This window comes from Anguilla rostrata, chromosome 3 (assembly GCF_018555375.3).
Source record: "Anguilla rostrata isolate EN2019 chromosome 3, ASM1855537v3, whole genome shotgun sequence".
In the NCBI taxonomy this organism is placed as follows: Eukaryota; Metazoa; Chordata; class Actinopteri; order Anguilliformes; family Anguillidae; genus Anguilla; species Anguilla rostrata.
The window spans coordinates 10,581,895-10,594,918 of NC_057935.1; the positions used below are offsets into that span (position 1 = coordinate 10,581,895).

Here is a 13,024-nt window from a genome sequence, read left to right on the forward strand (position 1 = left end):
ATATGTAATTACCACGCTTAAGGTTAAAACATCAATTTGTCATTTTATTAATCTGATCAATTTACGCATGTACTCTTTTGCGGGATTGCTTGTGGCACAAGCCTTTTCATTTGCAATGCCGTATCAGTGTCAGTATGGATCAAAATGTATTAATGGCTTAAAATGAGAAAAGTAAAGTTTGAGCCATAACAGTTTTTTGTTGAATTTATTGGATAAATGATTTGAAAGGAAATAACAATAGTGTTTAAAAGTACAATATAATTGCCATTGCTGCTCACATACGAACTGATAACCCATCTTTGAAGAGGACATGGAAGGAATCTCTTTCCCCCCACATTTATTTTTTTTTAATCCAGAGTTATACAGTCGTAAAAATGTCCAGTTTGAGTCCCATCACACTAAAAGCAATTACGTTTTGAAGGAAGGAGGATCTAGTTGAAGAAGAGAGGCCTTGTTCCAGGTAATCTGTCACTACTGACATCTTGATGGGACTGAAAATAAAAATAAAAAGGTGGGCATGCATTGAGGGCGACACCAGGCAGCCCCCCCGCCCATCATGTCACCAGTGCTAGATCGATCAGCCGGTGACACATTCAAAATCACTTATGGGAGTTACTGAACGTAGAAAAACCTCTAAAATAATACAGAAACTAGATCCAAAATATATAACTTTGATATACAAAACCGTATTTTTTTTTCTTATAAAAGTTCTAAAGTTTATTGTAGTTACATCATTTTTTATTATTTTATCACTGTAATTATTATTGTCGTCTTGTATAACTATCAGTGCGATTGTACACCAGCGCAGCTACTGGATCCAGAGTAAAGAAAAAAGAGGATTGTATTAAAGGATAATAATAAAAATAAAAAAACAAGGATAAACACATTTTCTTATACGAAGTATAAGACCACTGCTGGTTTTTAGGAAAATAAAAAAACTCAAAACATTAAGAAACCCATTAAACGAAAGAGGCACGCTATGGGGCTTCCTTAAAAAAAGAAACAATAAGAAAAAACAAAACGTCAAAACAGCTCAAGTACTGTCTGACCCCATAAGAGTAAGAGTTCTCAAACTGCAATAATGAAAATTCATTAAACAGTTGATTAAAAAAAAAAAAATTAAAAAAGCATTTAAAAAAAAAAAAAACTGACACAAAGAAACTTCAGGTTGGTCCTGCAGGTTGTGTTTGGAAGGACGAAGGAGGACGGGTTTTAAAGAGCAGCATTTGGACATGGCTTGAGGCATCTTTGGATCGTTCAAACGAAGGTAATCACGCTATTCATTCCAGACAGACTGGTCAGGAGCAAACTCACGACACCGCGTGCTCGGACTAGAATCCAAACAAGAATCCGTCTCGCGCACTGGTCCTCCTGCATTCGATTCGTATTGCATCTGTAAGGAAAAGGCGTGGCCTGAAACTTCCTGTGGGCAGTAGGCTACACCTCGTCTGGCCGGACGCGCGGTATCGACTACTGACTGACAGCTACTCCCGTGGAAACAAAGCTGTCCAAATGTTTCGTGCGAAACATCTGCACAAAATTACGATTCTCGTGCATGATGGAGGCAAGACAACCTAGGGACTGTAACACATACGGGGCATAACTGAGATAAGTGGGGCTGGCTTTACACAGGAAACCAAACCCAAACAGCCATTCCCCCTCCATCAATTGCTAGCATATGTGGAGCGGAGCGTATTTTAGCAGCATCTGGCTCTTTAATATGCCGTATCCACCCAGGCATTAGCACTTTGTTTTGGTTTGCCAGTTCCTACTAAAATATGTGTTTGGGTCCTCAAGACAACTGCAATAATCTTTCCAGTGTAGCTCATAAAACCGTACTGAGGACATAGTGATTTAACAATATGGCTAAAGGGGGGGGGGGGTGCTGAGCAATGTGAGCCACTTAAAACATCTGCAGACTTTGTACGTCACAGAACGTCTGCCTTTACCATTTACTGTGCAAACAGTAACTGTAGAATTGAGAAGGTTTAGAGATAAACTAGAATTCGATGCCCAAAGTTTGAGAGGACCAATAACTTTAGTTCTGAAGAGACAGGGATCTAGAAGGAAATGACAAACAGGAGTCTGCTGACATCATACTTGGCTTCATAGTTTTATGGCTTAAGAAAATCCCTCTCCCTGCTTTAGAAGTTACTATAGGTCTACAGCTCAAACATTTGAGGACTTCATTTGTGTGTGTCTGTGGGGGAGGGGAGGTAAGGGGTGGAGGGCAGTGTTAACAGTCCCACTTGTACAAAGCACAGTAAAATGGGGTAGACCAAAGCCAAATTCAGTGCTCAGAAGAGCTTAACCCAAAGCGCTAACCCAACATCAGTATTCATATTTTTTAACATGACCTAAAATACTGGGTGATGGCAACCCAACCCACGCACGGTAATTGCAACGCTCAACACTGAAGCCCTGGGGGGAGCCGTGGGCTGTCTGTCAGGGCCCTGGAGTCAGATCTAGAGCTCTGTCTTCGGCCTCAGCGTCTGCAGCCCACACCTACATCACCTACAGCACGAAACGCAGGAGGTGCGCGGCTGAGCTCATTTAAGCTACGAACGCCCGACTGCCCGCCAAAAACCCCTGGACAGTGAAAGTGATTTTTCAGAAAATGAAGTGCTGGGATTGGCCAGTAAAAGTGAGAACCCATCCATTTCTTTCTTAAACAGGAGAAATTGATCCCAGGATTTGGGGGGGGGGGGGGTAAAGACTGCTACTCTCCTGCTCTCTCTGATGCTCCTAGTCCAGAATGAATGTGCTTTCAACACGAATGTCTGCCTTGCTGCAGACTGCCTGAAAGCTGTGCTGTTATCCGCCAAGCCACGGGCGCGGGGGAGGGGGAGGAGGGGGGTTCGCCGTCCTCGTCCTTTCAAACCTGCAGGACCCGATTTCGATGACACACTGGTTAAGAAACACCTGTAAAACAGATCTGCATATATCAAGGATAAGATATGATTAATGAGTCCGCATGACCAGTCACATGACCTCCGCGACATGAGGTCCGCTGCATTAGCACCATTTTTTTTTTTTTTTTTTTAAAGAATGTCAAATTTCTATAATCTCTATTAGTAGAACAAACATGCCAAGGAAACAATAGGACTTGTACACATGTGGATGTGGACACATATGCCATTCATCTCTTGCATATGTGCATACCAGGTACGTACTGTGGTATATGTGTTGAACAATCTGATAAGACTTGGTTTTGCAGCAGAAAATACTCGGTTTGTGCTCTATTTTAAGAATGGACCAGGAAATGTTGCCTGCGTGCTCGGGGTATACCTTCACAGAAAGGAGAAAGGAGAAAAGGTTGAGTTTGAGCATGCCTCATTCAAACAGGTAATTTCACCAGAAGTTCTTAACCTACTGCTGTAGAGGTACCTGACACTGCTTCTGCAAGGATATGAAGTCCCGCTTTTATTCCTGAAAGCCAAATATAACGGAGAGCTATTAATTACAAGGGCTTGTGTCAAACTATACTGAGTAGGTGGGGAAACTCAATATTTAAAATGCACACAGCACAGCTGGACAGATCCAGATTAAATACTGGCTAGACCAGCACTGATCTACAAGAGTCTGAGTCAACCCTTGAAGCCAAGCAGACATGGGTTGGGCTATTAGCTACCGCTGCTTGCTAAGGAACAAGCAAAGAAATGCCGTTAATCTGCAAGAGAGCTGAACCCCCACAAGAGCTTTAGCAGATAGCTTACGAGAATGAAAGACGGCAAGGGCCAGCTGCACCACTTTGTCCCCTCTGTGTGAGTGGGGGTGGGGGGGGGGGATATGAGCACCCAGACATTCATTTCCTGGTCCTTTTCATTAAATCATTAAGGCAACACAATTGAAATGGTTTCTTTTTTTTGTTGATATTTTGTAAAAATGCAAGGTTTCTGTGGATGGAATTACAAAAAGCCCTTAAAAAACCAGAAAAGAAACAAGTCATTCGTACAGACAGGGATGGATATTCTGTCGTAGAAAGATAGCGATTTCAATGACTTCTGAACTCAGAACTGAGTGCAAACAGACATGGCTTAAGCGTGGCACAAACTCTCAAGAAGAAAAACTTTATTTCATTTTTATGTGATTAAAATGTGACACACCCAAAGGTTTTTGAGCTACACGACCTACTGTTTTCTGGTAACAAGATTAAAAAAGGTCAAAAATTGACCAAATAGTTCAAATTGAAAATCGGTTCATCAACAAATAAAGCAGAGATTTTGGATTCTGCCAAATGGCTGTACGTTCTTATTTTCAGGTGCACCTAAGTCTATCAACATACACACACACACACACACCACCATAAACCATAGCACAGAGGGGCTGCATTAGCCAAGAACCAAGAACTGCGTGTTAGAATAACACGCTCTGCAACCAACTAATCTGAACAGATGAAGCGTGAATACAGATTAGTGTGAAAATGACAGAATTTCACAAGACACCTCAACCAAAACTTATTCCAAAACTGAGGCTGAGGCAACAGCCCACCAACATCGTCGCAAAACGAAACGTCTACCCCAAGACGAAAGGAGTAAACAGACAGTCCGGTTTCTAAATCAGGGACACTCTGAATCGGACAAACATCCACCGGCAACAAGCGTGTTTTCAATAATATGGCTTTTAAGTACATTTAAGCTCGTCCCTGTGCAGAGCGAGTGAAGGAGCAGACCCCTTATCAGGCGGCACAGTGATTGCGTCTTCCGAGAAAGCCATCAGCTGGTAACAGACTGTGCTCCGCGCCCGGGCACACGGAGACGGAGAGTGCACTGCCTTTTCACGCTTCGCTAGCTCCAAATGTTTCAAAGATGCATAGAACGGCATTTCACACCGACCCAACGACAAGCTTGACCACTATCTAAGATTTCAAGACTACTATTATTGAAATTAGTTCTGTATGACATGGGGGGGAATAAATTGCATAATTGTTTTTTTTTTTTTCCTCTCCCAGACTTGCAGATAATTTTCTCAAAACGTGAAATATTGTTTTTCACATTTTCCATTATTATGGATTATCTTCCAAATAGACCTGACTGCTGGGAGTCGAAACCATACACCACCACGATCCTAACAAGCTACAGCTACACAGGAACTGCCATCAGGAGCTCACAACACTACAAAATACTACATTCCCAGCAGCCCTTCTACAGAGGAAATGAACAGAACTACCTCGTGCCCCGCCTACAGACCTACATACAGAACGTGGTCAAGCTTTGAAAGAATAAACACAAGAAACGGACAGAAACGAGCTAGCTTTCGCACACAGTTAAACTGCAATGCACAAAGGTAAGACCTCTACATAAGACTTACCCGGTCTTATATCTAACTTCCCTTCCATCCACAGACTTGATTAACCTGATTGGGATTTTTGAAATAATAATAAAATAAACAAATGAAAAATATCTAGTACGTGTTTATTAAAATAAATGGGGAAACCATTATGTGGACCATATGTGCTGCAAAATCTCAGTAACAACACGAGAAAAAAGGAAAACATCAACGATGGCATTGCTGCCCGCTGCCATGCCAACCAAGAGAACGCTGGCATGGCAACGGAAGCAATCATCATAAAATGGTACAGTAGTAGATGTAGCTAGACCAGGAAGGGGCAGGCTCTCCTGGGAAGAGGTCGGCAGAGAGGTCCAGTGACTGGTCATGCGGCTCGGTGTCAGGAATAATGGTTGTAGGGTGGGAGAGGGTGCCCGATGCCGTTCTGGTAGTGATGATGCTGGCGATGGGCGATGTAATCCGCGTAGCTCATCGTCACTTTTTCACTGCGATACCTGTCCAGAGAGACAGAGGGGGAAAACAAGGTCAGCGCCGAGGACTTGGATCAAACAGACACTCGCTGCACAGATCCACATCCCTGTGGGGCTGCCCAGATGCTCAGAAAACCTACACCGTCTATCAAACCGTAAAAGGTTTCAAACACCAAAACAGTCAGATTTTTTACTGTGAAATGTAGTACCCAGTGTACATCAGCACAGAGAAAGTGGCCGTCATTTTTGTGATAAAGAACAAAGAACAGAAAGGCCCTGTCAGCAACACAAGCGCACTGTGTTCATGCATATTTACACACCAGTGTGTGCTTGTCTGTGTACGTGTGTGTGTGTGTGTGTGTGTGCATGTGTGTAGGTTCCATAGGTATGCAAGTGTGTGTGTGTGTGTGCATGTGTGTAGGTTCCGTAGGTATGCAAGTGTGTGTGTGTGTGTGTGTGTGTGTGTGTTTGCGTGTACGTGTGTGTGCGCACCCCAGCACTGCAATTCATGGGGCAGATCAGTTCTCAGAAGCCTGGGTCAGCTGTGCACAGGCTGGATTAGAGCGAAAGAGGCACAGCAGGATCAGCACCATTAGCGGCGTGCCTGCCGTCTGCAGCCCGGAACAGCAGCCGCAGGGTTATTTATTAATGCTCATTTGGCTGTCTGGTACAGATGAAATTTGCATTTGGAAAAGCAAGACCATCTCTTAACCCGTCAATCTCTTCCGCAGGTAGGATATTTCAACAGCCCTCTCAAGCTTCCCGTTTAGACTAAATAAAATCAAACTGATGGCCTCAACACCGGCACTGACTTTCACCGGCAGCCTGTGGCTATTAGAGTGTGTACACAAGAATCTAAATACTGGCATAAACTGATTACTCCCAGTAATCGGGATACTGGTGTACATTAGGTTAGGTAGTAGATTTACCCGTTCACCCATATAAGTCAACTGGACCTATATGGAAAAAGTTTGTGTCCGTTCACAAATGACGTGACCGTTCCGGGTAGATTAAGCAAAGCAGGATGTTTACCCTCTGAGAAAACGCATGATAAATATTTAACTTTACATTTAATTTGTCTTTGAAACAGCCAGATATTTCGCCAAATAATAGTTTTGGCAGAGATGTAAATCCTGCCAACACAACACTGTTGAAGAGTGATAGTTTTAAGTCGTGGTATGGTTTAGCCAATATAACAATATAAAAGTTATATGACCCCCAAATAGCTAGCACTTGATAAACAACTGAAGCATAGTTCAAGAGCTAAAATTCAATACTTGTATGCAGAGCTGTTTTTGGTAAAATGCAACTAAAATAATTATTTTGGCCAAGTTAAATATCCAGCTATATCAGCCACTGACCTGGGGCACTAGCCAGCTTGCGACATTGAATAAAATCATAACTTGAAACTTGAGGTTTTGTTTATCAGGGAGAAGTATTGCATAGCACACAAGCAATTTATGAGGCAATGATGCCAATTTTGTAATGTCGTTCTTACAATAGACAAAACCATACTAAGCAAGGACAGTGACACAATGCACAAAATCAGATAATGCAGCTCCAGTATCTCCTATCTGCAATGTCTCATATTCATACAATAATTGTTAAGAGGGCAAACTCAAGTGTTTATTAAAGAAACTGTGACAGAAACAAAACTGTGTTGTGTTGGTAGGATTGAAATCTCTGCCAAAACTTTTAGCTGCAAAATGTCAGGGTATTTTAAAGATGAACTAATGGAACATTAACATTTATGGCACTAAGAAAGGATCTTGCCAGTGAGAATAATTTTAAATAGTTATTATTTAGCATTCCTAAGTTTAGTCTTGAAATTTGGCCAGAACATTTTCTCAAAAGCCAGGATGGTGGTGGCACCATGTATTATATAAATGACATGTTTATCTTCAGAACACACACACACAAAGCTAAAACTCTGGCTTTTGTTGCTTGTTTTAATTTTAGTCTTGTTCTTATGTGATAGGGAAAAATGTGGCACACAAATCCAGGAAATGTTCTGCTCTCAGGCAAAAAACAGGAGCATTGTTGACAAGTACAAGGCATCTAATTTTGTAGAACACATTTTTAGAAAAAATATACTAGTGGCAGGATAAGGCCACGTGGGAACTGGAGTCTGTCTACCCACTCACTGATTTTCTTGGACTTTAAGGTGACAGGCACCAGACTTTGCTGAGGGGGAGCAGACAGCGCATTATTAATTAGCTCTCTGTCAGCCCCGAGCAGAACCGGCCTGACCAGACTGATTGGGGGGGGGGCTAAACTGTTCACCTACCTGCCTGCCTGCACACTCAGCAGCACTGAGAGAGACTGGCATCAGCGTGACTGAATACTACAGCACTAATCAGCCACAGCGGCTGACTCTCGCCCAGCTCCCAGAGCGAGTGGGCGGCAGTGTAGCATAATGGTTAGGGAACTGTTCTTGAAACTCTACATTTTAGGTTTACGTTTACTTTATTTATTTATATTAAAGTAGCTTACAAAGTTGCTCAGGATAAAAGTGTCAGCTAAATGCCAAAAATGAGGTTGACTAAAAAAAGAGTGGCTGGTGTCTTATCCCCCTCGAGGGACATATTTTTTGAAGCAGCATACATGCACAGTTTATATAAGTATAAAGTGAAATAAAAAATAAGGGGGCTGGGGAGTGAATAATGCAATGCAAGGGGTATGGTGCGGTTTCTTTTCTGGAGTATGCAGTTCCAGACTTATATCCAACTGAAACAACACGAATCCAGTAGCCAACGGCATGTGGCCATTAAAACAAATACAGCAAACCCCACAGGTAACTGTGCTACCAGATGGGTTTTTTATGGAAGGTGCCAAGGCCGTTATTTTTATTTATTTTTTTTCACCACTTTTTTTTTTTTTTTTTTTGCGCATTGTGCAAAGAAATGGCACAACAATTATGAAGATATTCTTAAAAAATTTGCCAACAGTCAAAAAATGTCTATAATATTTTAATGGATGAGAAGTCAAAAGACTGCACATAGATTTGTAATGCATTTATGTTTTTCATTTCATTTTGAGCTGCCACCCAACAGCTTTGTGAAATTTTCCTCACCACCCTTAAGAAAGAGCACAAAAGGACAGTCAGAAGCTGAATGAAAAAGTAAATGCGTCCAGTTTGAATGCAAAAGATGGAAATCTGAAAATTTTCAGAATCTACTTTTATCAGGAGAAGAGTGCCAATGCGATTAAAGAACCTAGGACGCACTGTCATACGAGTATTTTTTTCTTTTGTATATTTTTTTTAAAAAGCATCCATTCCTCACATCGTAGTATCCTGATGCTTTTACGGAGAGCAGCCCAAGCAGCCTCCGTGAATACGTGTCTGTGCAAAAGGTCTTCTCACTTACCTGGTCAACTTAATGGTCTTCCTGAAGTCATTTGAGATGGGAGCTTTGTAGCCTCCCTTTCGTAGTAAGGAATCTATGGTCTGAATATGGTCCCATCCTGCAGAAGAAAGATCAGCCCCGTTCAGCACAGCCTCACTGATCCCTCCAGGGCTGCAGCACCTCCTGCAGCGCGGCTGATGACAGCCGACTCTACGTTTCTGAAGGTCCACGCTCTGAGCCCACCTTCACCCGCCCCGCCCGCGTCTCCCCCGCAATCTCTCCCGCTGCTATTCACCAGCGCCGGCTACGTCTGCCTGCATGCGCCTGGCTCCTGCGCCCGCCGCGGAAACGGGGGCCTGAGAACAATAGCTCTGCTTCCCTGCTGGGTGGCATTCACAATACCAAAAATGTTTTCAATGCCTTCTCCTTTTTGGCTGATTGACAGCATTCTTCTGCTTGAGAATCATCTTCTATTTGCAGCATTTCTTTCTACAATCGTATTTCAGCACCTCTCATTACCAGTTACACTCGGATGAAAACAAACCAAGACAACAAGGCCATACTGAAAATGCATATAAGAGAATACATTAAAAAAAAAGTAATGTAAAATATTAACATAAACAGATTGTGTAGCCAGTCAGATGCAGGGTGGTTGGTTATGTGGCTTTATGTATAGAGCCGGCTTTTATAGGGATTTCACCAGGTACTGGGGTTAACAACCTTACCTTATGAAAAGTGCCAGGGGATCTTTAACGAGCACAGTGAGTCAGGACCAGTTTTACCACCTTATCTGAAGAATGACACCTATAAGTGGGGCGATGTTTTCCCAAGAGTCTCTCATTTGAGCACTAAATCAGCACAAGCCTTCCTATCCTCATCAGTTTTACATGAGAAGGTGACAGGGTGCTACGGCTGCTGGATATGAAAGTGAATTTTTGATTGGAGTCAGAAATAAATACTCACCTTGCTCCTTGGCAACTTCTGGAAGGTAGGTGGCTGTGCGCTTAGAGCCTTTTTCATTGAAAAATTCTATCCTAATGCCATGCACACCCACCTGAAAGAGGCAGACATAACATTTAGCCAAACCGAAACCACCATACACTGCTGAGAAACTGCACCTGTAAGCACCGTTCTCTGAAGTGACTATCGACTAATATTTTACTTTGTTTATTCAGCACTTTCTTGCGGTTGAGCAAAGCCCAAGGATTTTACAAGCATTTTAAGACGGAGTTAAGACAATATTACAAATACTAAAAGTATTTATGATATTTTTTCTCATACTGAAAAAGGGGACTTTCCACCATTTTGGATTTTTTTTTAAATGAATGCCTCAACTTCTCCGAGACCATTTATTGTAACAGCAGATAGATCATTTGTTCTCTGGACACTCCAATTTAAAACACAAAAAGAAAGTTACGCAAAAACCTACGAATGCCACCAAGCAATTTACAGTATTTACAAATAAAATTAAGTGTAACATGATGGCCACTGTATCTCTGTCTGCATACGCTATCTAACATATCCAAAGCCTTCTCCAGGTTTTATGTTGGTATGTTAAACAACAGAGCAAGCACAAGCCTTTCTCTCTACGCAAAAGCAAACTGCAAATTGCGTTAAACAATGAATCCATCACTGTGAAATAGTACACTCCATACAGACAGACCACTGGGAATAACATCGTAAATATAATGACAGGGAAATGGGAACCTGGAATTAAATATAAACATTTCTAGAGACACAAATTAGGGGAGGTAGCACACAGTGCACAGAGCTGGACACGTCTACGTCAACCTCTTAATTTACAAGAACCCTGGGTCTTTTGTGGGCTTGTCTGAAAAGTTCATCACCTTTGTCCACGACAAAATCAGCACTTGCTGCCTCATACAATATTACTGAGGGGAAAAAGCAGCCATCGTCGACATCACAAATGGGCTCATTTGCCTCAGAAAGCAACGGCTGCCTGCAGATAAACCGCGTGCGCAGAAGCCGACCTATGAGGATTTTCCAACCAGGCCACGCTTCCCGTCGCTGCCAGAAAAACAGCAGCCGTAACGCACACGGGCTCCTCGTGCCATTCTTCAGCGGTGACTCAGCATTTCTGCAGCACGGAGCCTGAAATTCCTGCTGCTCACACAAGCCTATCGTCCCCGGCAAATCGACCATGCCCGGCCAGCACAGCACCACGTACAATGTCAACCTAATGTCAGGACTGTGTTGAACACAAACAGTACTGTCCGGGACATAAATACTAGTATACTCTGTTTATACAATAACGTTTTTTTTTTTTTAACGCGAATGGGGAAAAAACGTATTTTACAGCGAGAACATAAAACAGTGTGATTCCTCTCCCACACATTGTACAGAGGAATATACTCGTTAGCCTAAAAGCATTAAAGCTAATTCACTAGGGGACTGGCTATATGGAGCAGCAAATTAGACGTCGGTAGGAAAGAGCGATGCAGGAGAAACTAACATTAGGCTGGTAAGAGGTAGGCTATACAGGAGCAGAAAGTCAGCAGCAGCCAGAATTCTTACGGTACTTGTAAAGATGTGAAAATGTGGCTAACGTATGAATTTGGAAGACATGCGTAATTAAGTAATATGTCGTTTGCTTTAGAATCTACGTCATCCATAGTCAACATTATTTACTATGAAAATAATATTCTGCTGGTGGAAATTATGGCGGCAAGGAGTTCTGGAAATGAATGCATTTCATCCTCACTCCGATACAATGTGCAATACAAGATAGTACTAAGCCTACAATGTAGAACTAAAACAGCAAACCCTTATCATCTGCAGGGGACACATTCCAAAAATTCTCTCAAATCCCCAAGAATTCATACTGTAATACATTTTTCACAATTTCTTAAAAAATCTTTAAAAAAGGAAACACTTCAATCCACAGGTTTAATTCATTCTCTATTTTCCATCTGCTTTTTTTACAGCAACAACTACACTAATAAATTATGAATGTTAAGCATGGTTAATAATGAATTTGCCTGTGAGATTACTGAACTATGACCTTTCAGATTCTGTTAACCGTTTTAAGATAAGGGGAAACACGTACAGCCATTTGTCAGCCTTGTTTAATCAGATTCTGTTGAAAAACTTTGTACAGCTGTAATTAATAAGCCTGCACTTCACATCACACACAGACAGCAGATCCAGAGAAGACCATTCCCAGATAAGAAGCAGGGATTTATGCTAATCTTTTTATACTTGAAATGGAATTATGAAGATGCAAAAATTCAATTGCTAGCCTTTTTTAATAGCAGCCTTCATATACTCATCTTATGGAATCTATATTCAATACAGATTCCATAAAATGGGGCAATGTTCACAAGTATGCTTTTCTTGGAAAATAAAATGCATACAATGCATCATTCATAGCACAGCAACTTATCAATTCAAATTCAAATGTATTACATCTGAATCCCCAAATTTCCTGCACCTCGATAAAGATTGAAAACATCAGTATTTCCTTCTAATGAAACCCAGGCCCTGATACTGTTACATGAGAAGTAAAGTGAAATCTAACCAAGTACCAAAATGTACATCTAACATAGCCTGATAACAAAAATACTTCTGTCCAATTCCCAGCCAGAGCGCTACCTCTTTAAAGCCAGAATAGCTCCAGGAATAGAAGCTGTGTGATTTTAGGAGCTAAACTCAGTACTGCAATTTCACAACTTACAGCCAAACTAATGCGAAACGCTGAAGTGCACCTAGAGATGGAAATATAGTACTGTGCTGCAATCCATAAATCAAATGCAATAATACATTTCCTTGCTATAAGTGCAATCTGGTGGAATTTACATTCCATATATTCTCACAAACAAATCTAGCATTTGCACTATAACCAGTAATAATATAAACACAATGCTGGTTTTCCCTCCAATGGACACAGAGCTCTACTTT

The 13,024-nt window shown here is 41.7% G+C and overlaps 1 protein-coding gene across 1 annotated transcript in view; it reads right to left on the reverse strand.

Moving 5' to 3' along the window:
* Positions 1-189: 189 nt before the first annotated feature.
* Positions 190-13,024, reverse strand: part of LOC135250094 (nuclear protein AMMECR1-like) — a 34,869-nt gene continuing 22,034 nt past the window's right edge. Inside the window, exons 4-6 of the mRNA XM_064326025.1 lie at positions 10,070-10,160; positions 9,128-9,224; positions 190-5,783 (exon numbers count right to left, since the gene is read on the reverse strand). Coding sequence (XP_064182095.1) covers positions 5,669-5,783; positions 9,128-9,224; positions 10,070-10,160 — 303 coding nt within the window. The 3' untranslated portion in view covers positions 190-5,668. The remainder of the gene's footprint in view (positions 5,784-9,127; positions 9,225-10,069; positions 10,161-13,024) is intronic.